The sequence below is a fragment of the Monocercomonoides exilis genome (genome assembly GCF_001643675.1).
Source record: "Monocercomonoides exilis strain PA203 chromosome Unknown scaffold25-1336746, whole genome shotgun sequence".
Lineage (NCBI taxonomy): Eukaryota > Preaxostyla > Oxymonadida > Polymastigidae > Monocercomonoides > Monocercomonoides exilis.
In genome coordinates this window covers 672460-698204 of record NW_027150570.1, presented here as the reverse complement: position 1 = coordinate 698204, position 25745 = coordinate 672460, and the positions used below count along the sequence as shown (strand labels likewise).

General features: G+C 35.3%; 6 protein-coding genes across 6 annotated transcripts; 2 read left to right on the top strand and 4 right to left on the bottom strand.

Moving 5' to 3' along the window:
- Positions 1 to 35: 35 nt before the first annotated feature.
- MONOS_3378 (U4/U6 small nuclear ribonucleoprotein PRP3) lies at positions 36 to 1600 on the top strand. The gene is made up of 3 exons (XM_067873375.1): positions 36 to 1069; positions 1196 to 1249; positions 1313 to 1600. The coding sequence occupies exons 1-3, from the start codon at positions 72 to 74 to the stop codon at positions 1461 to 1463; spliced, it is 1203 nt and encodes a 400-aa protein (XP_067726617.1). The 5' UTR covers positions 36 to 71; the 3' UTR covers positions 1464 to 1600.
- Positions 1601 to 1656: 56 nt separating this feature from the next.
- On the bottom strand, positions 1657 to 4179 carry MONOS_3377 (uncharacterized protein; the record flags this gene model as incomplete). Its single annotated transcript, XM_067873374.1, has 7 exons — positions 1657 to 1901; positions 2166 to 2463; positions 2641 to 2662; positions 2936 to 3797; positions 3870 to 3961; positions 4013 to 4103; positions 4165 to 4179. 7 exons carry the CDS (start codon positions 4177 to 4179, stop codon positions 1749 to 1751), a joined length of 1533 nt encoding a protein of 510 aa, XP_067726616.1. The 3' UTR covers positions 1657 to 1748.
- Positions 4180 to 4451: 272 nt separating this feature from the next.
- Positions 4452 to 5723, top strand: MONOS_3376 (uncharacterized protein; the record flags this gene model as incomplete). Its single annotated transcript, XM_067873373.1, has 2 exons — positions 4452 to 4527; positions 4588 to 5723. 2 exons carry the CDS (start codon positions 4452 to 4454, stop codon positions 5721 to 5723), a joined length of 1212 nt encoding a protein of 403 aa, XP_067726615.1.
- A 1531-nt stretch (positions 5724 to 7254) lies between these two features.
- On the bottom strand, positions 7255 to 9126 carry MONOS_3375 (putative GDP-mannose transporter). Its single transcript, XM_067873372.1, has 2 exons — positions 8431 to 9126; positions 7255 to 8315 (listed from the first exon to the last, which is right to left on the bottom strand). Exons 1-2 carry the CDS (start codon positions 9094 to 9096, stop codon positions 7464 to 7466), a joined length of 1518 nt encoding a protein of 505 aa, XP_067726614.1. The 5' UTR covers positions 9097 to 9126; the 3' UTR covers positions 7255 to 7463.
- Positions 9127 to 9265: 139 nt separating this feature from the next.
- MONOS_3374 (uncharacterized protein) lies at positions 9266 to 19427 on the bottom strand (the record flags this gene model as incomplete). Its single annotated transcript, XM_067873371.1, has 6 exons — positions 9266 to 14160; positions 14287 to 14409; positions 14497 to 14770; positions 14837 to 14947; positions 15053 to 19270; positions 19334 to 19427. The coding sequence occupies 6 exons, from the start codon at positions 19425 to 19427 to the stop codon at positions 9585 to 9587; spliced, it is 9396 nt and encodes a 3131-aa protein (XP_067726613.1). The 3' UTR covers positions 9266 to 9584.
- Positions 19428 to 23016: 3589 nt separating this feature from the next.
- MONOS_3373 (putative Calreticulin CRP55) lies at positions 23017 to 24749 on the bottom strand. The gene is made up of 2 exons (XM_067873370.1): positions 24647 to 24749; positions 23017 to 24542 (listed from the first exon to the last, which is right to left on the bottom strand). Exons 1-2 carry the CDS (start codon positions 24720 to 24722, stop codon positions 23239 to 23241), a joined length of 1380 nt encoding a protein of 459 aa, XP_067726612.1. The 5' UTR covers positions 24723 to 24749; the 3' UTR covers positions 23017 to 23238.
- Positions 24750 to 25745: the final 996 nt, after the last annotated feature.

Sequence of the window (25745 nt, the reverse complement as noted above, 5' to 3'; positions counted from 1 at the left end):
ATTATGTGATTGTCAAAAAATTTTATTAAAACATTAGATCAAATTAATTTTAATTAAATTTTTTCCTTTATATGGCTTTTAGTCGTCGACTAAAACTTGATTTATTAACGACATCTGATGCTCCAAAGCAAAAACTTAAGCGAAGGAGTCAGAATATAGCTTTATCATATGTAACAGATACAATAATTGATGGACAAGTTTCTCTTGCTGAGTTTGGATCTACATCAGTTCAAAACCGAAGAAAAGCACCAGCAATAGAATGGTGGGATGAGCCAGTTGTTGAAAACTCTTCTTATTCTGCTGTGAAAGTTGAAAATATAACTGGAAATCTTTTTATACCTCCTGCACTCCCACCTGCAACAACAACTTATGCACCTCCGCCTCAAGAAATAATGCTAACTAAGAAAGAAAGAAAAAAGATTCGAAGACAAAGAAGGATGGCTGTTGTCAGAGAAATACAAGAAAAAATACGAACTGGAGAATTGCCACCTCCTCCACCAAAGGTTAAAATATCAAATATGGCTCGAGTCCTTAATGAGCAAATGGTTGCAAATCCGACAGAAGTTGAAAAACTTGTTCGAGAAGCCGAAAGAAAACGAAGAGAAGCTCATGAAAAGCGTAATCAAGATAGAAAATTATCAAAAGAAGAACGGAGGGAAAAAATTGTTAATAAAGTCAGGGAAGATTTAAAAAAAGCTTGTGTTCTTGCTTTATTCAGGATCGGAGATTTATCGAACTCTAAATTGAGGTTTAGAGTCAAGACAAATGCAGTTGAGCTTCATTTGACAGGCATGTGTCTTATGGTTTTTGGTCAGCCAGGAATGCAATTAGTTCTTGTTGAAGGGCCACCGCAAAACATCAAGAAATACATAAACACAATGACAAAGAGAATAAATTGGGGAATGCCATTTCCTTTACAAGCACAGGCTGCTCCAGCAGCAACTGGAGAAAGTTCTCAACAATCCGATCAAGCGCAAGATCCTTCATCTTCCACGCAGCCTTCTCCAGCCTCTGGAAGCGCTTCTTTGAGATTTCCAAATCAACCAATGATACCAATTGAAACTAATTTGTGTGCCTCTTCTTTCTAAATATTTTCTGATAATTATTAAATGTGACTGTTTAATATTTGAAACTTTATTTTCTTTAATTATGACAATTGCATTGTAATTAATTCGATATTTATACACATATTTAGCTGCAAGCTTTTATGGAAAGGTGTTGTCAAGAAGCCCACATTTCGAGAATTTCGGTTTGTCTTCTCTCTTTTTATCTCTCTCCAAGGTTAAACACCTTTTTTTTTTTTTTGTTATAGAATGGATTGTGTCAACTCTTCAACGGCGGCACAAAATGTTCTGCAACGAATGGGAATGGAGCAATGCTGGAAGATGGCTGAAAGAGACGCAACTTCTGAAAAAGTAGAAAAGATGGAAGATAAAGATCAGACACTTTTTTCTGCTTTATGATAAGATTCTCAATGTTGTTTACAAAAATCATTATTCAATGAATTGTTAGAAATTTATTTATATCCTTTATGTTTGTCTTTTTAATTTTGAAAATTTACTACAAATAACTTAAATATGTAAATGCAAAAGAATATGCATTTTCATGAACTTTTTTTTTGTTGTTGTTGTTTGTTTGTTTTTAAGAAATTCTCCATTGATAGAATTTATCTATTTTAATTAAATATTTACAAGAATAAAAAATAAATAAATAAAAATCAAAAATTGAATATTGATTCATGTCAATTTCTAGAAGACTTCATCAAAATAATCAGAAGCTTCGTCCTGTGGAAGCTCATTCCATCTGAAGGTGATGTCAGGATCAGTAGCAACAACAGTTGGCGATGCCATTTCTTGGAAGGAGTCAACAACAAAACTCGAATTACGCTCATAAAAGGATAACTGAATGCATAACGATAAAAGCAAATAAGAAATAAGGGAATAAATAGATGTTTATGAAGGAGTAAAGTTTTGAAAATTGTTGTGAAATTGTTAAGAGAATGAAAATTGTTATTTTAATAAGATTGCAACGCAAATACATTTAGAGAGAGAAAGAAAGAGAAAGAAAGAGAAAGAAAGTGGGTGGTCGAGAATGAAAAAAGAAAATAATAATTCATAGAAAATAAAAAGAATGAGTTTAAAAGAAAAAAAATTTTTTTTGCATACCCCAAAGAAAACTGAATCTGGTATGTGAGTGACAGAACAGCTTATTTTGTTGCCATCTGCAAAGAATGTGACACGGCGAGGCTTTGACATCATGTCAATTTCAACAGAAACACATTGAGAAGACACTGAAGGAGTAGAAGAGAAAGAGGAAGAAGAAGAAGGGGAAGAAGAAGAAGGTATTGGTGATGATGATGATGACATTGAATTTACTAATTTGAGAGAAGGGTCAGCTGTTTGCGGTTGATCTGTGCATTTTGCAAGATCTCTCACTTCTCGGCTTCCCTGGTACAAATAGCCTCTTCAATACAAAAAAATCCATACAAAAAAAGCCAAAAAGGAAAGGAAAGATTGAAAAAAAAAGTGAGGAAAGGAAGAATAACAGTCAAAATTATTCGACACAAATTCAAAGATGTGAAAAAAAAAGATTGTAAAAAATAAGTGAATGCCCAGCAAATGCAGAAGTTGAAACGCAAACGCTAAGAAATATTCCAATCCATCTATTTTTTTTCAGTGTAGCAGCACAGATGCAATTAATAAAAAATAATAATAATAAATGAAAACAATTAATATATCATAAAAAAGATTTTAAAAAAATAAACGCAATATTGCCCTTGATATTTGATAACTCTCTTTTAAATCTAATGAATTAGCAACTACAACATCAACCACTTCTACTATCGCAACTTCCAATTTCTCCTCTTATTTTTTTTTTTTCCTTCTCTCTCTTGTTTCCATAGCATTTCCACACAAACTCCATCCATCTTTCACACCTTCATGGTCTGCAAGCTCCTCTTCGTCCCGCAGCTGCGTCCTTGTGCTCACAATCCCCACGCTCCGAGGGCTGCCCAGGAACCTTCCGCAGACCTTCCACACACCGCTGACTATCTTCTGCTCCACCACCACTGCTGTGTGCCTCAGAACGAGTGTGTGCGACACAGCTGCCTGTGAGGACGAGATTCTGGATGGAGACGACGAGACAAAATGGATTGAAGAACTGCCTGGAGAAAGAAGGTCCTTCAGTGAATGAGAAGAAAGTGTGTGTTCTGATGATGGTTTACAAGCTTGAAGATGAAGAGGAGGAGAAGAAGAAGGGTGAGATGAAGCAACTGCAGCAGATGGATCAATGTCAGAAGAAGAAGAAGATGATGATGATGAAGGAGAAGGAGAAGATGAAGAAGGAGAAGGAGAAGATGAAGAAGAAGATGATAATGATAATGATGATGATGATGATGATTGTATTGATGATGATGATGTCATTGAAAATGCTTTCGCCCATTCAGAACCTGCTGGAAACTCTTGACGTGATAATAGAAATGTTAATTTTGTCGTCTCAGAGCATATGCTTAGATCCTTTGATAATAAAAGTTGATCAAGAGATTCCTTAAATGAATTGCAATACGCCACTTCATATCCACATATAACGAATGATGAAAGCAAGTTTAAATGAGCAATCACAAGCGAAGAATTCACAAAATCCTCAGACTTTCGAGGCGTTGATACGAAAGAACGAAATATCTTTTCTGCCTGGCAAACAAAATCATTTAATTCAATATTATGATTTTCTTTTTTTATTTTTTGTTGTTTGGAACATATAAAAGGTTCAATAACTCCAACTATCCTTTCAATGAGGGACTATAACGAGTTTAAGAAGTTTGTGAAAAGGTGTGGTTGAAAAATAGATAGGTTTCGATGATAAATAAAAACCTGAAGTTGGTGATTTTGCCCTCTTATCAGCATTTTAACCATTAACAAGAGAAGTTGTTCAAAATTCTCATCATATATTGCCTTTGTGCTATCTGGAAAAAATATTAAAAGAAATTTATCGCCTCGTTTGGAAGAAAAAATACCATTCAAAGAAAGAGCAAGTTCCTCTAAAATATTCTTCTTTTTTGCTACTTGCAGATCGTCATTTTCGATTATTCGTCCGAGTTGACAAATCTGAAATTTTTAAAAAATCTTTATACTGGTCATCCACATTATTATCATCGATATTTCACACTTTTTCATTTAACATCTTAAGAAATAATGTTCAAAGTTGCATTTTGATATTTTGTTTCAATTTGCATATTTTTTATTAAAATTCATACATAATTATCAAAATAACTGCCTCAGCAAACACTTAAATGTTTTTGATAATGTTTGTTATTTAATGTGGGTCAAATTATTCTATGCATCCAGAATAGCATTGTTGGAATATAGTCATTGGAATTATTATTATTCCTTGGAGGAGTTGTCATTCAATAAGACCCTTTAAAATTTTGTCACATTTTAAAAAGTGTTTTTTTCATGGCTGATTTTTTGCCAAACAAAGTTGTATATTATTTAAAAAATGTATTTAATGAATTGGATTTTGAAAATACAGGTGAGTATTTTGTCACAGTTTTTGATTTTTGATTGTTGTTAATTTTTAATTTTGATTTAGGAGAAGTTGTAATTGATGATGTTGTTGATGTTGGATTTAAATATCGAACTCGCTCTCATGAGTACAATGCAGGACTTGTTGCAGGAGAGCTTGATTCAAGTGGAAAAGGAAGAATGAAATTTTCAACATTTACACGTTTTTTTGGACGGTATTTAATAGAAACTTCCTTTCATGCGATTTGCACGGATGTATTTGTTCTTTTGGATATTGAAGGGAGGGGATATTTGACTTATTCAGAACTACTCCGATATCTACAAGACTATGATCCTGGAGTAACTAAGAATGATGTTAAATCTTTGGTACACTTTGTTGACAAAGGAAATGAAGGAAAAATAACTCCACAGGTTTTTGAAGATATTGCATCACTTTGTGGACTTGATTTTCCTTCTCATGTTGAGAGTAAAAAGAAAGATGTAGAAACGGATGCAATGCTTCTGATGAGAGCTGAACAGCAATACAATTTGAAGAAAAAAGAAAATAGCTTGCTTGAAGGAAAAGAAGAATGTGAAGAAAATAAAAAAGATTATTCACTTATTCCTGGAAAGAAAAATGATGTTCCGTTTCGTACGTTATTTCAAAATGAGAATTCTTCTTTGACAGTAAATAGATCAAGATCTTCAACGCAGAGCTCTTCAAATATTCGACCTCATACTTCTTTTGGGACTCGGCCATCGAGAACATCTTTTTCAAGTACTCGTCAATCTGCGCATTATCGTCCATATGCAAATCGTCCTTATTCAGCTGCAACAGACACTTTTATCTCAACTTTTTCAACCCCATTTTTTTCCAATACAACACACGAAAATGTTACATCTTCGATTTTTGATGATATGGTTCTGGGGCGCGGTCGGAAAAAGCACGGAACAGATTTTGAGTTCGGAGAAGAAGCGGGAGGAAAAAAGGAGAAGTACAAACCTTCCCCTCTGGGAATTCCAGGAAATTCTGAAGATTGCTCAATGTTTTGTCGATGCCCAATATCTCCTTCAACAAGGCAGTCGTCTTCTTTTCCTTCTAACAGCTCAACGTCTTCGTTAACTCCATATTCAATGAGCAGGAGAGCAACAATTTCTCACTTACCACCTCAGTCACTGAATGAATCTTCAAGTGTTTCTTTTTCAACAAAATTTCCTGAATGAAAGATCAAATTTTTTTAATTGATTTACGTTAAATTAAAAAATTTGCAAATGTTTTGATTTTTTTGCATAAGTTTTAAGATCATTTTTATTACGTATCATTTTGTGAATTTTGTAATTATTCTGCAAAGTTTGAATTTTTATGTATTTTACAAGAATGCGAAAGAAACAAATTCAAAGAGAACCAAAAAAAAATATTAAATGGGACATTTTTTTTTCAAAATCTTGTTATTCGTGAATTTGAAAGTTTGAAAAAACAAAACACCAAAAGAAAATTCATTCTTACATAATCATTGATTTTGCTCATTTGTCCGGACACTGAAAAAATACAGGTTCAGATCGATTACTCAGTAAATACATGAAAAACAAATTGGATTAATTTCATCATTTTTCTTTGTCTTTTTTTCAAATTCACATGCGGAAATTTTCAAAATACTTCTTTTGTCAATTCCTCAAGAGAAGATTACAATTAAATTTTTCCAAAAATTTTTCATTCCAACTCTCCAAATTTCACAATTATTGATTGTTCAAAAAATCCGGATATCACACTAAATACCATTAAAGATCGATTTCTCAATAACTGCAAGTGGAAAAATTGTGACAATAATCCAAAAAATATGTCTCTTCAATGCAAACTCAACTGATAAATGAGACTTTCAAAATAGCTTTATTTGTGCCCTGAGAAAATTAAAAAAGAAAACTCGGAGAAGTCCAAAATCTTATTTTTCCGAGATTTCGATATATATATTTTTTCTGAGTACAAATGAAGCTGTTTTGAAAGTTTTGAATATCAAATGAGTTTGAATTGATGAGGTGTGTTTTGAGGGAAAATGTCAGAATTATTCCTCTTGCGGTTATTGTGAAATCGATCTTTAATAGCATTAGGTGCGACGTCCTGTATTTTATGCGATATCTGTAAATCTCAATGGGATTCTGAAAAGAATTTGTTTTTGCAAAAGCAATAACTTAATCAATAAGTGTTCCTTATTTCAACTCATTTTCTTCAAAATCCCATTGAGATAAAAAAATTTGATCAAAACTCGAACGAAAGAATCATTTCAAAAATAATCAGCTTTATTGATAATAAACTGATTTAAAAAAAATAAAAAAAATAGTTCTATTAAATTGATAAAAATTTTTAATTAAATAGTTTATTATTATAATGTATAAAAAAAATCTTCTTTTCACAAGCACTGATGGCCGAGTGGTTAAGGCGGCAGACTAGAAATCTGCTGGGTTCATCCCGCGTAGGTTCAAATCCTGCTCAGTGCGAATTTTTAAAATTTCAGGCACTTTTTGTGCGAACCCATAACAAATTAATCTCAAGAAAAAAAAAAAAAAAAAAAAAAGTAAAAAAAAAAAAAAAAAAAAAAAAAAAAAAAAAAAAACCGACAGATGAAGAGTATTGTTAAAAAATTACTGTTATCTAATTTGTATATTGTAATTTCTTCAAATTTTCTTATTTTCATCTGATTTTTGTGTTCTTTTGAACCATCAGTCTTGAATAATTAGAAAAATTCAGAAAATTATTAAATTATTCACAGATAATAGAAAAATAATATTTATGCTCTCCTTGTTTTTCAACAAATTTGTTGAAGTAGCTGTAAAGATTCACAAAAGAAAATCAACCTTTATTGAAAGTTTTAATTATTCATCAAAAAAAGCAGATAAAGCTGCATAAATATCATACAAATAATGTTATAGTTCACCGAACTGGTAATTTTTGCTTTCTAAGTTCGCAATTTACGTTTCATTTTCCTCTTTGTTTGAAACTAACACGTTCTCTTCTTGCGGTTCAGGAGAAGAAACTGTGACGTGTTGATCAGACAGAAGTGTTGTGTTTGAAGATTTCTTTGAAGACGGAGAAACAGACATTTGCGAAATGAGCGTGATGGGTTTTTGCGGCGGCAGCGGAGGATATTCTGAAATGATTTGAGATTTGGCTGTCTGAGACAACGCCTCTTTGCTCATCTGCTCCACCAAAGCCGAAAAGTTTCCTCGCTTCCGTCCTGCTGACCTCTTTTTCCGGGCTTCGAGAACTCTGCTTTGCGCCACTTTCATTTCATCCGACGAAATGAGAGAGTCAAAGGGACCATTTGATTGCAAGCTTTCATTATTTGCTGGCAGAGGAGATCCAATTGACAAAGATTGATCCGTTTTGCTTGAAGTCAAAGTATTGGATGAAGTGCTTGAGAAAGCGCCAGAAAGAGAAAAAGGCTGCAAAGGCGATCTATTGTCATTTTGAGCATCGTCAGATGCAATCCTTCCTTCTTCTGAGGCTCTGTTTTCTTCCCTTCCTTTTCCTTCCGGAGATTCTGGTCGATTACAATTTTTTTGCTTCTTTATGATTGCCCTATCCTCATCAAATGTGTCTCTCTTTCCAAAAATTGAATACAAATATGCACCAGCAAACGCTACAATGTATCCAACAACTTGAACAAAAGTTACTTTTTGATCGAAAAGAAACACAGATATAATTGAAGAAGGAACTTTATTTACAATATTCAGGGCAGCATAGGCAGTTACGCTCAAAGTTTTAAGGGAAAAGAAGCGCAAATTCGAAAGAATGAGAGCAAGCACCCCACTGACATATGCCTATATTAGTCAACATATTCAAAACCAAAAAAGTTTTGTTAAGTTAAAATATTATTGAAATATTTTTCAAATGATAAAATATTTTTTAGATTTGAAAAGATAATTAACAACAAACCCAAATTGCTTTAGAAGAAAGCAACATCGAAATGCTTTGATATTGCTCACCCGAGTAAAGCATCGCAATCAATAGTATTGGGCATGACCACAGAGAACTGTAAAAAGACATTTCCACAGATGAATAATCATATCTAGTCGTGATGAATTTTGTGTATAAACTTTGACCTTCATGAGCAAACATATGAAATAAAAGCCACAAATACCCAACAAACGATACAACAATTTCACCATATCCATAAAGAACAGCACCAACAATAATTAGAAAAAGTGAAAAAAGAGTTTGCTTTGAAAAACGTCGTCCAAAAAGAAAATAATCCAATACAGCAACAAGAAGAAGATTAACATTATGCATAACAGCAACAGTTGAGACGTTCAAAAACTGCAAAGCTTTAAAATTTGTGATAAAATTTAGTGATGTTGTAACAGCAGTTGGAAAAAGTTGCTTTGCTTTTCTTGAAGAAAATTTTGGACCATCTTTTTTTAAAATCCAGTAAATGAAGATTCCAGTAAAAATAAATACATTTTGAATTAGAGAAAGCGAAGAAGAATAAGGAAATGATTTTACAGCTAATTTATTAACAATAGAAATAGCAGTAGTAACGACACTTACTGCAATTGTTGCAATTAATTCAGAACGTGTAATGCCAGTGCCTTTTGACCTCATTTCAGCTTCAAAATAAAAATAAAATAAAAATTGATCAATTCAGTATAATATAAAATTTTCCAAAAAAGCTTTTTTCAAAAAAAAAAAAATATCCAGAATTTTCAAATGCGATTCAAGGACTTTAAAGTTACTGCAATAATCTTCAATTGCACACTTTTTTTGAGAAAGCTTTTCGTTCAAGAATTATTTCCTAATCGAAGCTTCAAAGAGCAACAAAAAAGGATGAAAAATGGAATGCTTGCTGTATAATTTACGAGAGGATAATATTGAAATGAAGATCCAAATTCACACAAACTTAATGTCCACGCACACACACAAAAAAACTGGATTGAAGAGGAATTTCTGCTTCCTTTTCAATCTGGGTTTCGCTCTGAACACTTGGCAAGACATTCAACCATTTTCCGAAAGCAAAGGGTTTGCTGGTTTTTTTTTTTTTTATAAAAATCATTAACTTCTTCAACTATGATGTTGACTATTTCTCTGCTCGTTCAGTTGCGAGTGTTTTGACTGTTGATGAATATTATTTCCGAGGAGTCCAAAGATCCAGATTGCTCCACTTCTGAATTTTCCTGAGACCCTTCTTTGTAGGTGACTGCATCAGACATTGTAAGGATTACAGCTCCTGCTGGGAATCTCTGGATGAATTCTCGTTTCAGATTGCTCAGTATTGGCCTTGCTCCTGGCTTCTCGCTCACTGCCAATTTGACCAGCTCACAAAAAGAAGAGTCGCGAACTGCAGCCATAACTGGCCTTTCTCCGTTCGCAATCTTCTTTCCAGCCACCTCTGCCTCATACTCCCCAAAAGGGATCTGGAGCGTCAGGCACTCCCACAGCATCATCCCAATCGAGAACGAGACTGACTCCTTTGTTGCTCCCAGACTCTTGTTGATCAGCAGCTCAGGCGCCTTCCACCTCAGACACTCTTTTTTTAAGCTATCTTCATCATCAAACGCTGATGAAGGAAGAGAATCTTCATCGTCATCATCACTGGCAGATGTCACAACTGTTGATGAAGAGATGGACGATGAATCAGAATCATTAGACAATAAGTCAGAGTGCATCACAATGCAGATGACCATATGTTCTGAGAACAGCACAATGTGTGGGCTCAGATTGGAAAGAGATTGAAGAGGATCGTCCATTTCTTCAAACGAGTGAAGTGCCCCATTTGCCACCCAGAACAGGATCTGGGCAGCTGTTTGCTCTCTTTGTTGAAGACTCCCGATTTCCATCTCCTTCTTCTCATTCCTTCCATGCAACAGCATGAACAGAGAATCCCTCAAATCCACAATCAGCTTCTCATGAGGAGATGAACAGGCCATTGCATCCACCAGATTTGACATGGATGAGGTTGTCGGACACAAATCTTCCCCTCGAACAAATGTGGATTCAGTGTCTGAAGTGTCTATGGTTGAAGTGGATGAAATGGAAGGTGATGGAGTTCGCTTCCTTATCTCTTCTTCTTCAACCTTCTCCAGCGCCCATTCTGGAATCTTGTCTGAATCTCTCCCCAGGATGTATTCAGTGGAGCCACTCTCAGACAAAAGATACTCCGACGATTCTGAATGTTGCATATTTGAATCATACACTCTCTTCTTGATCCTCTCTTCATTCTTCTTCTCTGCCTCTCTCTCAGCTCTTCTCCACTGTTCCTCTGGTGACATCTCCATCGTCACCATCTCAAACGCCTTCGGATCTTTTCTGATATTATCATTCACAATCTCTTGCAATTCTTCATTTCTTTCCTTAACTTTCCTCCATCGAACAATGAATATCACAAGTGAGATTAGAATTATCAACAAAATCACAACAAGTACAATCACAATCAACAACCAATAAGATTTTCCTTCTTTTCCTCCTTCAACAATTCTTTCGTCTCCATTAGCTTTGGGCTCGCTTCTGTTTTTCAGAATGAAAGGCTCTGTCGATACACGTTCATTTTCTTTTCCAAATAAGATCTTTACTGACACTTCTGTTTCTTCTCCTCCTTGATCGATAAAGTCACGATTCACAATTCCTCTGACAACCTCTTCTGATTCAAACATGTCCATATCAAAATCATGTGACTCCACCATCTCTTCATCTCCCACCACAACAGAAACTACATACGATAGGTTACACGGAAGCAGAAGAGCACCCTCGAATTTGAGAAATGCTTGCATCTCTTTTTCTTCAATTGACACATTCTTTATTGATGGAATAAATAAAGATGAAGGTCTTAGGTCTGTAAGGCCAGTCAATACACATTTATCGTTCTGTATCCACAGCGACACATATGGAAAAACCCCATCTCCACCTTTCGCGTTTTCAAAGTCAACAGTTCCACTGTCTGAGCACATTATGTTCCTCCTTAGAGAAGGATACCGCCAGATATGTGGGTTATTGTTCATAAACATCCCCATTTCTATCCTCACATCACCTCCACAAATGGACAAACCTCCAAAAGAAGCATTTATTACTGTGGAATCTTTCATGAACGAAAAAGTGCTTTTCATTTCAATCAACGAACCATTAAACCTGCAAATATCTTCGAATTCTGTTATTGATTCATTTTTTTCAAGTTTATCAACATTCAAATCACCAGAAAACAAACATTGCTCAATTGTTGCATTCCTACAAGAAATGAAAGAGGCAATGCTTCCTTTCAGATCTTCTGATATGCATTTGCTAAACGAGCAGTTTGAGAGAGTGGGATGGATGTTCGAAGTCGAAAAATCGATTGCCGCAGCCCCATCAGAAGAATGAGTAATATTTTCAAAAACAGATAATGTTATTAAAACCGACTGAATCGCCTCATCTTCGTTTGAAAAAAAAGAAGATGTACAAAATTCAATGACACTCATAAACTTCATTTTTATATTCTCGATGTTCAATCCATTAATTTTTGCAAACTTAGCATTCTGAAATAACTGAAGTATCGGTGCTGAGTCAAAGCTGAGACCCCTAACCTCAAGTTCACTTATCTCCAGCTGGCCTTCTCCAACACATATAAGATTCAGAGGAAGAGTTACACTCCCAGCATTTGTTGCACATTGGGATGCAAAAGAGCAAGATAAAAGCGAAAGAAGCCCCCCTTCCACAAATAGAAAATGCATATGCATTGAGACGAACGAGCAGTTGAATAAAAAGCAGCATCTGATAATGCTTGTGTTCCCCCGTGAAGAAACAAGATTCTCTGTAAACACCTCAATTCCATTCAATATACCAATGCTGCACTTAATACTGTTCCTGCTTGCCAGAGTCACATCTCCAAGCTGCACTTCTTTTGCGATCAATCCCTCAGTTTCAATAAGGAGCCTGCTCTCTAAGTCGCTTGTGAGATGGTTTAATCCATAATCCAATGAAAGGCACGGCAGAGTTTTCGTTCCGCATTGTCGATCATTTTTTCCTGCCTTTTCTCTTGCAGACGAAACAATGATTATATCAGCTTGATGAATTGTGATATATTTCATTAAATCAACAGGAACATTATCTGTATTATCAATACCCCATATTGCATTCATTCTGTTGAATATCCCTTCTCTCAAATCCATCAGGAAATGTGTTTCGTCAATCTGATCAAATATTGACACGCATTCAATAAAAATGTCATTTCCTGTCTTTGCATTATTTCCTTTGAACGTAGAATTCTGGAATACAAAATTCATGGTTCCATTTTCATCTGTTGAAAGATAAAAGCCTCCTCCTCGACCTTCGTCACTGCTACATCCGCATTGAATAACATCGCAATGCTTCAATGAAAATTCTCCTCCATGATTCAGCTTGATCCATCCAACTCCTCCTTTGACAGACGCAGAAGCCTTACACATCTCAAATCTTGTGTTAATTATTTCTACTCCAACTTTCGAAGCTGAATCACTTTTTATTATACATGGAAAAGAATTGCTTCCAGACAGCGAGTTGAAAGACGAGTTCGAAATGTGCAATTGAGATTTTGCTTCTTCATTCGATTCCAGAGAATCAATAACATCAACAACACATCCTTCAAATATTGTTCCCCAAGTTAGTTCAGAATGACTCAAGCTGCAACAGCAACCGCATTTTATCACAATTAGTGAACATCTTGCGTTCGAATCCTGCATATCAAGTTTTTCTATTTGTAATTCTCCTTTTTCTATCACAATAAACGAATAGCTTCCGCACATTTCTGATGAACCATTTGACTCAAGAAGGCAGTTTTCCACTTTCAAAATTCCTTCTTTATTCACAATCACTCCTCCTTCTTCACTTTCAAATCCTTCAACTACTGATAAGGCGATCATCCTTAACATCAGTTTTTTTTCATTTACGATGCATGGGCAACTCATTCCTTCAATTTTATTTTTCACTTCAACAATAGCTCTCAACGGGGCTTCTTCTGGCACTGTTGATGATTCAACAATGTACCCTGACAAATTAAAACACTCATCCAAACAAACTTTCAGGATTACAGCTACCACCATCTCTTTGGAGTTATCATTAACTTTGCTTTGTCTTATGCTTTTCCATAATGTCATACATGGCTCTTCTTTTCCCCCACATCTCATCACATCATGTCCGAAGGAGGATACAAATACTTTCAAGCTTTTGAATTCAACCAGGAACATGAACAGATCTGCTTCTGCGAAGCTTTCATCACTTCCAACAAACAGACTCTGATCGTTCTTCAATTCATCAAAGCCAAACAAAAACGATGCTAAAGTGACAGTTGCGTTCAAATCAAATGATTTTATGAATAAGTTCTTTCCAATTGCTGCATCATTCAAAACAAAAGAAGTATCTTCAAACAAAAAAGGATTGATAGATGTTGATTCAAAGCATTTCACATACATCCACCCACCTTTCCCATTCTGTTCTGTACACTTGCATCTCTCAGCAAGTGTTGAATTAGCTACAGCTTTATCATTGCTTTTTAATTCAATCTTAACTGCCCCTCCCTCGCAATTATTTTCCGAATAAACATTTTCAAATATGCATTTGAACATTATCACAGCTGATTTAAAACAAAAAGGTACCAAATCACATGAAAAATTGTTCACATGAATATATTTCATTTCAACGAAGCCTCTATTCGACGAAACGAGACTACAAGTTGTTGGTTGTATATTATTCGCAAAAAATGTGCAATTCCACAATACTAGATTTGATTCTTCTCCTTCTGACAAAATTATTGTTTTCTGTCTGAAAGAAGAAGTTCCCATCATTTCAAACCATATCCAATTTATCTTCAGTGTTTCCTTGTTCATAAATATTGCTTCTTCAATATCACCACAATTTTTGTTTCCTATTCTCATTGATGCCTTCTTTTCATCCTCAGCAGATGCAACAAAAAATCTGGATAAATCATACGTGTTATTAATGTCACACCATTCTTTAATCTTTATTTTCTTAGATGATAGATTTGCCTTCAAATTCTCAAACCCTCTCCAAAACGTATTACATGGAAGATCATGAACTCCGCAACCAAGCAAGTCAAATCCATCTGGGGATACTTCGATTTTATCTGTTTTTCGTTGGACAACGAATAACAGAAGATCAACTGGAACTAAAAATCTGATTGTATCTATTCCTTTCATGTCAACAATCCCTTTTTGCATATCATTAATGAGCTCCATATCAAATCTTTCTTTTGTTGCAGATTCATTCAGATCAGAACATACTATAAACACATCCCTCCCTTCCCAAGCTGCATTCTCTAAAAATACAATTTTCTCAAAAATAAACAAAGATTCTCCCCCATGACAAAGATCGATAAAAATACCACCTCCTTTTCCATCCTCCTTCTTTGAAAGACTCTTCTGTATTGTGCAGTTGTCAACAATTAATCTTCCATTGGCACCAATGCAACTTTTCAGACCTCCTCCATCTTCTCCTGAAGTACAATTAACAAAGCTACAATTACCCTTAATCTCCACTTTTCCTTGATTTTCGCACAATAAAACATTTCAGCTCGTAGTAATATTCTCCATTCTCGAACCCAAAATAACTAAGGATCCTCCACTCAGATAAGCTATCCCTTTCCTCTGTAAAAACATCATCCCATTTACGCATGTCCTGTCAAACTGTACTGACCCTCCACACCCTCGCACAATCATCAGGCTTATTTGCGAAAGGGCTTCATCTCTTCCATCAAATGTGCACAACACAAAATAAACAGTACCAACACCAACTTTCACCAGCTCATCTTCAACAGACTCTGTTGGTAGAACAAATTTGATTCGTTCAATTGTTAACTGCATCAGGCTCGTTCCGACTGGAACGGACAAATGTCCTTCTTTGCCCACTCTCAGCTCACTTCCGTTCTCGCCTTTCCCACAAATTGTCATAGGATCTTTCTCTCGATTGATTTCACCGTTCAGTTCACAAGACAAAAGAACCATTATTGTGTCTTGCTCTTCAACCATTTGCAAATATCCATACGACATTTCATAGCATGGAAAATCTTCTGATCCACATCCTTCCATTTGCCCCATCTCAGTGCTGACATACACAATGCTCTCTGGATGTCCAAATAAATACTTCATCATCGAATCATTTCCAGATGGATGCTCTGGATCAATAACCCACAACGTTTTCTCGTCCTGCTCCTCTGTCGCTGATCCTGCCCACTTGTTTCTATTGACAACTAATCGAGGAGCTGAACAAACAAGATAAACGTCATATCCAAGCATCGCCTTATTTCCGATGAACTTGTTCTGTCTCATTGAATATTCAACATCAACTGTTCCGAAACTTAAATGCAATCCCCCTCCTAGCCCATTTGCCACCTTCACTTCACTTCCTTCAATTGTGTTATTCTCGAACACAAACATCCCTCCTCCTTCTACAGTGGCAAAAATACTTCCTCCTCTTGCTTCTTGTTCAATACACGCAACAGATGAAATTATGCATTCAAACATTTCCATCTTTCCTCTTCTTCCAATTTTTGCATCTGTCACCGCTCCATTTCCCGCTTCTCTAGTCAAAAGCGAGAAATTTGATTTTTTCACTTCTAATGACGAGGATTCATCAATAATAATAGCTCCGTGCCTCCTAAATTGTTGCGGGCCACTTATTTCTGAGTTTTCCATAACTAGTATTGAGCCCTCTCTTGCCGAAATTAACCCTCCAACACCATCTTTCCTAACATTCTCAAACTTCATCTCAGAAAGAAATCCTTGTGTTTCTTCTCCACTTATCTCAATAATGCATGCTGTTCCATACTCCAGCAATGACAGTGAAAAATTATAAATGCAAACTTTTCCTCCTTTTGCCGTGACAAAATTGTACGTTGGAACTCCCCGATGTGCTTTCAATGAACAGTCCGTCAAAACTAAAATTCCTTCGAGACACAGAAAATGAGATTTCCGCTGAGCTCTAGAAAAGTTCTGAGGAATAGAAAACGTTATTTCCTCGAACGTTATCTTGTTGTGTGTTTCAATCAATCCCTCTCCATCGTAAATTCCTTCAGAACTGGTTTTAATTTCTGTCATTTCCATTTTCACACCAATCACCATTTCCATTGTCTCAAAAATTAAAGCATCTCTAAAAATAAATGAAGAAAGCAAAACTATATGTGCAAAAGATGAAAATGTGTCATGTCTTAAGTTCAGGAGAAATGGTATTGTTCTGCATGGGTAATCCTCGTATCCGCATCCAGTGTGATCAAATCCATTATTAAATTCGCTTCCTACATGCCCCTTATCTCCAAAATATAGAAAATAGAGTTCAAGCGGAACATAAAATTTGTCATTTACAGTTCCTCGTTCCTGTCCAATTAAATCATTTCTTTTCATTCCCACTCTGTCAAAAGCAAGGGAAGTTGTTGAAATAACTTGTTGAAGAAAATTTGCTCCCACAAACAAATTATTTCCACTCCATGCAATACACGACTCAAAAACCAGTTCCTTCAATTGAAATGTTTCACATTCACTTGCAGTATCAATGAACAATCCTCCACCAAGTCCATTTCCAATTTCCTCTCTTTCAGACGCTGGGACTGAGCAACTTAAAAACTTGCACTTCGAAATCGAAAGTTCTGCACAAAAGGACAAATGCGTCTTTATTCCACCTCCTTTTTGCATGAATCCACCTTCACATGAAGAAGAAATGGAACTATTAGATATTAGAACTGATGGCTCGTCTCCAGACATTCCATTCAAAGCAATACAACCTCCATCCCCATTTTCTCGCGTCAATCCTGCAAAAGTGCAATTTTCAATAGCAACGCAATTAACATTCTCCATGCAGAAAACAGAATTAAAATTAAAACTAACTGCATCTGTCATCATCAATCCATCTAATTCGACGTCTCCTCCTTTTGCTTCGATCAAGCCGAATCCAATCGTAAGTCCTGATGGAGAATAAGGAAAACAAAATTCACAATACCGCATCTTCAGAAAGACGGAAGATGCGACGAACGAAGAATGCGGAGATTGAAACGAATGTGGAAGATCAAATATCAATTGCATTATTCTCATAGGAACTGAATAATCAATCATGCTGCATTTTCTACTCGGTCCTTCGTCACTAACAGTTACATGGATGTTGCTCAAAGTTGCGTTTATTACAATAGGAAATTCAGAAAAAATCATTTCGCTATTAATAGCAGTGGAGGAAATAAGATTCATTTGATTAGAATTTCTTGAAATTCTCTCTTTTCCACAAAAATTAATAGTACAGCACGGGAAAAACGAAAACCCACAATAGCTGTGATCAGTTCCAGCATTCCCATCAACAATAACTGCTGAAGAAAGAGTATATAAAAAGATGTGTAATGGAAGGATGGGCTCATCCATCCCATTTTCGCTTCCACTCATTTTCAGTATGTCTGAAGGCTCAGATGAATTGTCAAAAAATCTCATCCTGTCTGCGAAGATAAACTCATTCAACAGAACTCCACTTTCACATCCAACAAACAAATCTTTCCCACAACTTGCTTCGTTAACAATTTCATTGGAAAACACCACGTCCTCTCCAATTATAAAAGTCCCTGATGCATCATTCACTTCGATCATCAGCCCTCCTCCTTTGCCTTTTCCTGATGCAGAATATTGCGCACAACAACCTTCAAAAATGCTTGATCCATTCACTATGAGATAATCATCAGATCCAAGCTCGACATACATTCCTCCGCCACATCCTCTATTTTCCTTCACGCAACAGTTGCTGAAAGAACACCCATCAAATTTTATATCTCTTCTTCCTTGTCCGTCACTTCTTCTCCTAACTTCTATACATCCTCCATTTCCATTTTGCTTCTGTATCATTCCAAAAGAACACAGATTGCATTCCAGCGAGCATTCTCCATTTATCCTTATCAGACCACATGCTTCTGTAATCACACAAGCAATTTGCTCGAACGAATCAAATTTCACTATCCCTCCAAAGCCTTCAACAAAATTGTACGTTACACAAAAACTCGAGCTTTCTGAAAGAGGCAATGCTGAGCAATCCACAACATCCAACTCATCCGATAAGCAACTGATGAACGTTGTGGCACTACCAGAGAGAGAAGAACATAGTACAAATGAGATATTTACCAAAGTTGACTTTTTGCTCACTACAATCATTCCACTTTCAGGTACATCTCCTTGTGGAGATACTTTCACATTCCTTCCTTTCAGCCCTGCACGTATATTCCATTCATAATCCTTCATCTCCACGATCTCCCTCCATTCAAACCCCTCATTCACTTGGATTTCTCGAGTCGATGATTTGAAACGCAATTCAACGGTATGCCAAATCGACGAGCACGGATATCCACTGAAACCGCATTGGTCAAAGTCAAGGTTGTTCACCCCACCAACAAATGCCGGTCCGTCAAACGAGCTCTGCAAATAGAACAGTAATGGAACATAGAACTCCTCATGCTCCCTGCTCATTCCCATAGCCTCCTCTTCTTTGCTTCGATCAAGTGATAAACAATATGCAAAACGCTCCCTGTTCACAACATTACCTATTCGTTCAGCTTCCACAAATATATTCTTCCCTTTCCATGCATCACAGTTCTGAAACTGAAGCATTTTCAACAACAAACAAGCAACATTTCCTTCCACCTGTAGAAATAATCCTCCTCCTCTCCCTTTTATTGTCTGATTGTTTCCTGCGCCACAACTCTTAAACTCCATTTCCTCAGCAGCACCCATGATCAAGCTCCCTGTATCCTCCATCACGATGCTCATTCCTCCCCCATTTCCAGCCTCGCTACGACTTTCTGAAATTGAAACGTTATCAATTTTTATTGTTTCGGAGCATCCTATTGTCTGTTGCACCACACTTCCATTCCCTCTTTTCCGAATGATTTTAATAAACGTGCAATTTGATACGATAAAATCAGTGGTTATTTTTGGAAGAAGGGGGATGTCATCCATAATAATCCCAATTATTGAAACTCCTTCAAGAGAAACAGAACCATAACTCTCGCATTTTATCAAATGTGAAGTGAATGGAGTTAACAAAGTGTTTTCTCTTGTTGAATTGACTTTCAGATTTTCCAGAGTCAGCTTTCCTGAATTCATCACTTCAAATAAAACAATGCCTGGTTTGAAGCCTGATCGCTCGATGGTCAGCATCCTTATCAATATCTCCCCATGTTTTATTGAAAAGTCGCAATTTGCATCGTTAATTTTTACTGTTGATAATAAACTTTTTTCTATTCCTTCTCCAAACAGGAAAATAACACTCGACTGGACATTGATTCTTTCTTCTTCCGACAAATGTATACTAACTCCAACACAAATCACCCAAATCGACGAATTTAGGTCTCTGCTCAAAATTCGTTTTATTGTTTTGCACGGAAATAGAGAACTCAACCCGCATTCATTCCTCGTATCGTCTCCGAGAACACCAAGATAATGAAACTGCTGAGCTGGAAGCCACAAAGATGTGGCAGTTTCATTAGGAGCAAATGCATAAACTGCTTGCAACGAATTGATTGTGGTGAAGCAACTCACAAATGGAGGAGGAGAAATTCTCATTCGTGAATAATCCTTTAGATATATTATATCGCCTAACTTGTTTGCTGAAGCAACAATAGAGCAGTTATGAAAAAAACAAAATAACAAAGGAATAAGATTTTTGTTGGTTTGCCTGTCGAATGTCATGTAAAGTGCACCTCCCATGTTGTTTGCCTTTGAATGAAAAAACGAACAACTTCTCATGACAAATGGAGCAGATTGAACATCGATGCAAAAGGTCCCTCCTCCATCATTTTTGATTGTGCAGGAATTAAAAAAGCAGTTATCAATGCATGCATTGCTTCCGACATCATCTTCCATCCCAACACAACCCGCATCGAAATTTGAGAATGTTATATAAACTGCACCTCCATATGTTGAACTTGAGCAATTAAAAAATGAATTTTCTTTTATCAAAAAACAATTAGAAACAGTCATCAAACAAATACCTCCCCCATCTCCGTGTTTTGTCGAACAATTTTTATAAGAAGTTTCTTTAACATCTACTGAGAATATTTCTTTGCAAAATACTGCTCCTCCGTAAAAATTCGAACTACAATTATCAAACAAACAGTTTGAAATAAAAACAGAAGCTGATTCTTGCTGAATTAAGCAAATAGCACCTCCTGAAGAAGTGTCAGAAAAATACGTGAAATTTTCAATTGCATGAGCATTGTGCCATTCGTCCCTTTCAAAATTGAGTTCTGTTGGATTGAATTGGTGCGTCATATTTGGATTGTGGTAATTCCAACTTCGAAGGCACGAACAGAGTGTGTTATTTAATGAACACATCTCAATCAATCCCGAGTTGATAGAACGAGTAATTCCTCCCTCAAAAACATTTTCCACCGTATTGAAAGAACAACTTTTTAAAGTGATTTTCGCTTGAGGCATGCCACAATAATTTGGTAGTGCGCAATCATTTGTATTCGCAAAGGATATGTTGCTGAATTTCGTGCTTTCAACTGAAATCCCTTCAGCAGCGCTGAAATCCATAAATGGCTTCTCTGCAATTTGAAATGATCCAAACACTGAAAATGCAACCGATAAAATCCCGGAATGGATCCAATTCATTTCTTCTTTTGAAGGAGAAACAAGCGGCGGTATCAGGCATTCAGAGCTATCTTTGAGTAAAGATCCGTTAAAAATGGATATTCTTCCTTTCCCGCACATAAAGAAACTTCTTTTCCTTGTTCCCATTAGCATCAAGGAGCAACCTTTCAAAGATACGACCGAATCAGAGACAATGGTTATTCCTCCAACCCTTTCACCAGAAAAGAACTTCATTTTTTTCAAAGAAAGCGAACTGTTAAACAACACAAAATCATTTTCCAGTTCGCTTTCGTATTTCTTTTCTTCCGTATCAATTGCACAATTATTGTGCATTGTGCATCCAAAATATTCCTCATGACATTCCATGAAGAATTCCCAAGCAAGAAGCCATTTCATTTCCAGAATCGATCTGAACCATTACTTTCAAATTACAGAGTGTTTTGTTTTCTTTTTCATCAATTATGACTTTGACTGATTCCACTCCGGAAATGTGCAGGCATGTTTCAGTTCAATGCAACGTTTAATAAAGGAAAAGAAATGAAAATCAATAATTCATAAAGAAAACTTATTGGAAATCATTAGCTCGAATTTTTTCATTTGCTTCAATCATCACACATGCTCCGAACCAATAAAAATATTCAAATCTTCCCCGCTTTCCCATGAATCTCCTTATTTTCTTTCTTTCAATTTTCTGTTTCTTTTTGTTTCTCTTCAATCGTCAATGCAAAAGGCTAACAACAATTTCTGTTACTAAAATGTTTGCATAAAATTTGAAATATTTGCATGGAAAAAAATGAATTAAATATGCACTTCTCCTAGTTAAAACACTCAATTCATATTGCAAAATTTGAAACAAACAGATAAAAAAAAAAAAAGTAAAATACATTGAATATCATACCCTAACTTTGATATTCACGTACCGGTCTATGATCCATGAATTGTAGTTAATCATATTGAAAAAATTTTTTTGATTCTTTTAAGCATTCTTTTCCATAGATATGATTTCTTTTCTATTGTCTTCATCCCCAATTGTTTGCTCATTTTCTTTCTTGTCATTTTTCTAATATTCATATTTGCTTTTCTTCTTATTGTTTTAACGTCAACAAGCAAAGCAGGAAGGTTATGCCTCCATTTTTAAATACTTTTAATAAATCCATTTTCTCAATATAGAGATTGAGAATGATGTCAGAAGTATTTCATCTGAATTAAAATTCTATTGCAAGATAAAGAAATATAAAACAGAAAACTTTTTGTTCTGATAAATCAAAATATTTTGATATTTAATGTTTTGAACTATTATTTCTAAGACGCAGTTCAAAAGAGAAAATATTGATGTATCTGTGAGTTTATTAAATTATACGATAATGTACTGGCTATATCATCAATAATATGCAAAATTACTTAAATAGAAAGCTTTTCAAAAATTCAAAAACCCATTCTTCTATATCAAAAAGGATGTTTTTTTTCCAAGAAATTTCTCTTTCTATGAGTTAACTTATTATTGTTTTGGAGCCTCTAAAATCTAATTTCAACGAATTTTCCTTTTCGTATGTTAGAAAATTCATCATGAATTTTCAAAATTATTATTTTTGGCCAATCGAAGACTCTGACTTTGATATTTAGGGAGTCACAAATCCGGGACATATTACAAATCCGGGAAAGTGCATAAATTTCAGGTTTGATAAAACTTTTCGCTCATCCATTTGTTTCAAATTACATAAATGAAGCATTTGAAGTTAAAAAAATTGCTTTTTTAACTTCAAATGCTTCATTTATGTAATTTGAAACAAATGGATGAGCGAAAAGTTTTATCAAACCTGAAATTTATGCACTTTCCCGGATTTGTAATATGTCCCGGATTTGTGACTCACTATTTTCAAAAACTTTGAAAAAGTAAGTTAAAATAAAAAAAAATTGAACCTTTCAATATATTAAGAAAAACTCTAACAAATCAATGTATACGCAATTCTTTTATTTCTTTTAAAAAAAATACCTATTATGAGACAAAATGAACAAAATGTGTTAAATATGAAAGGAAAAAAAAAGTTTGTAAGATCCTTCAAAATCTAGAAATGATAAAGATAGAAATATCAACATAGAAGAATAAAAGGGCAGCGATCCACCAATGCATAGCGCTCATTGGTTCTACGGGATGTTTGCTCTTAAACAAGACTCAGAGTTCATATTTCTCATCGCTTTTCCCCTTCTTTGTGGTGCCTTTATCTTTCTTTGTGGATATCTCTTCATCCACATCAATTTCTTCTTCATCGTCTTCGTCTTCTTCGAATTCCTCTTCCTCTTCCTCCTCTTCTTCTTCCAGAAGCTTCTTCCTTCTTGCCTCTTCCTCCAGCTCCTTCCGCTTCCTTTCAATCATCCTGTCTTCTTCCTCTTTCCTCCTCTTCTCTCTCTCCTGCCGAGAGTTCAGATTCGCCACTCCCATCGGCTTTGCGTCCCTCACATCTGCCGATCCAGACTTCTTCTTCTCGCCTTCCACCTCTGCGCGGTGGAATGGGTCCCACGTAACAGCCAAATACGCACGATACTCTGCCCAGTCATCCCCAATGAATATTTTATCGAAGAGTGTGCCGCATTTTTCTTGGTACACATCAAACCCAACATATCTGACTTTCGAGAAGTGGTACGTCTCTTTCTCTTTCTCAAAGAGCGGGTTGGGAACCAGCGGAGGCTCCCATGGGCCTTTGTATTTCGGGTTGGGGATGATGCGAGGATACCACGTTCCTTTGTACAGGGGATTGGCTATTCTACGTGGTTTCCATTCACCCATCGTTGTCTCGTTCCAATCCTCGGGCTTCACATCAGTTGGGTCGTCAACAACCATCGGCTGGTCCCAGTCAGCTGGCTTTCTATCAGATGGATCGTATATCTCCATTTCGTCTTCCCAATCATCAGGCTTTTTCGCATTTGGATCTGGAATCAGACGAGGTCTAACAAAGTCAAATTCCTCTTCCATGGGAGCTTTTCTTTCCAACTGATCGTTAAGATGAATTTCATATGTCCAATCAGGATGGATTATGAAAGTGTATAAGTATGTGTTCTTATCTGGTGGACAAGCGTGATGTGAGCGCAACTCAAAGTTTCGGTTATTATATCGGATAAGAACACGAAGCATGTTGTTCAGTTTTCCGTTCCAGTCTGGCCCAAACATTAAATAAAATGGTGTTTGCGTATTTAGTTGTTCTTGATCGATGCCTTCCGGAAATAGCTTCAGGTAACCACCTGCAAATCTTGTTTCTTCTTGATTTTTCACTGTAAATGCAACAATCAAATCTTTATCTTTTGTAGAAAAAGTTTTCCCCATATCGCAACTGATTTGATAATATTTTTTATCTTCAATTGTCGATAGACAGAAATCAAGCTCCTTTTTATTGTAATATAAAGGTATTTGCCATCCCCATTTCCCTTGAAGTCCATCTTTTTCATAATATTTTCCTTCTACCCATCTAGATCTCCATGTATCTAAAATGAAATAAACAAAGCGTTTTTAGATTTGGAATAATAGAGTTAGAAAAAGATTTTAAAGTAAAATAAAAAGCAAAAGAAAATCAAAGCAATTCACAAACAATCAAATTCTTCTGTAAAATAAACTTCAGCGAATGTTGAAATGATCCACAAAAATATTGTAAGAAGTGAAAACATAGCAAAATCAAAGAACTTAAAAGATCTAACCCAATATTTTGTAATTCGAAAATTATCTCTTAATTGAAAGAACAGTTTCTTTAAATAAATTTATTTGGAAAAATGTGTAACAATAAAGAGATTGGGAAAAAGGAACTTTTTGGGTCCGAAATTTATCATAGAAATCATTTTTAATTAATTATAAAATAAAAATTCTAACTTTAATAATTTGTTTTATTAATGAAAAATAAAGATGCAATAACTTTCAAATTAGCAATAAAATTCAATTTCATTACAAAAAAAATGGACAATTATTTTCATAATATGATAGAAATATAAAATTTTCTTCATTCCTCAAACAATTTGCTTCTTTATTTAACTTTAATCTAAAAATCCTTATTAAAATAGTTGCTATTAACAGAATCTGAAGATTTTTCATCATCTTTATGGTTTTCTTTTCATAATCCATAAAAAAATTAAAAAAAAAATCTGTTCCACCAATTGAGTGATAATGATTTAAAAAACTATGTTCTTATCGGATTTTTCAATAAGAATCATAATTTTTATTAAAAACAAAAAATATCATTCGACGAATGATGATATTCAAATGTGTCAAATTTGGCGAAATATTCAAATTATTTCACAGTTTTAAATCGGGAACCAATATGTGACATCTTTCCAATACACAAAAATTCTGCTCATCTTTCTCGTTATATGAAAACGATCCGAAAGAGTGAAATTCTCTTTTCCCCTCGATTTCTTTCATCCCTTCTTCTTTGCATTTTTCAACTGGTTTTATTTTCATTCCTTCATTCAAACAAAAATCAAAAATTTGAACATAAAAATGAAACAATTCGGAAAATATTGTGATTATAAGCGATAATTTGAACATTTCTTTGTGTCGAACTTTGACGAAGACATGGAGAAGATTTTTGAACTGGCATTTATCAAAACATTGGGAAATATTGTTTTGATTAAAAATGGAAAGTCCATTCAAAAAAAGAGAGCGTCATCAAGGAAATATCGCAGGGAAATCATTCTTGA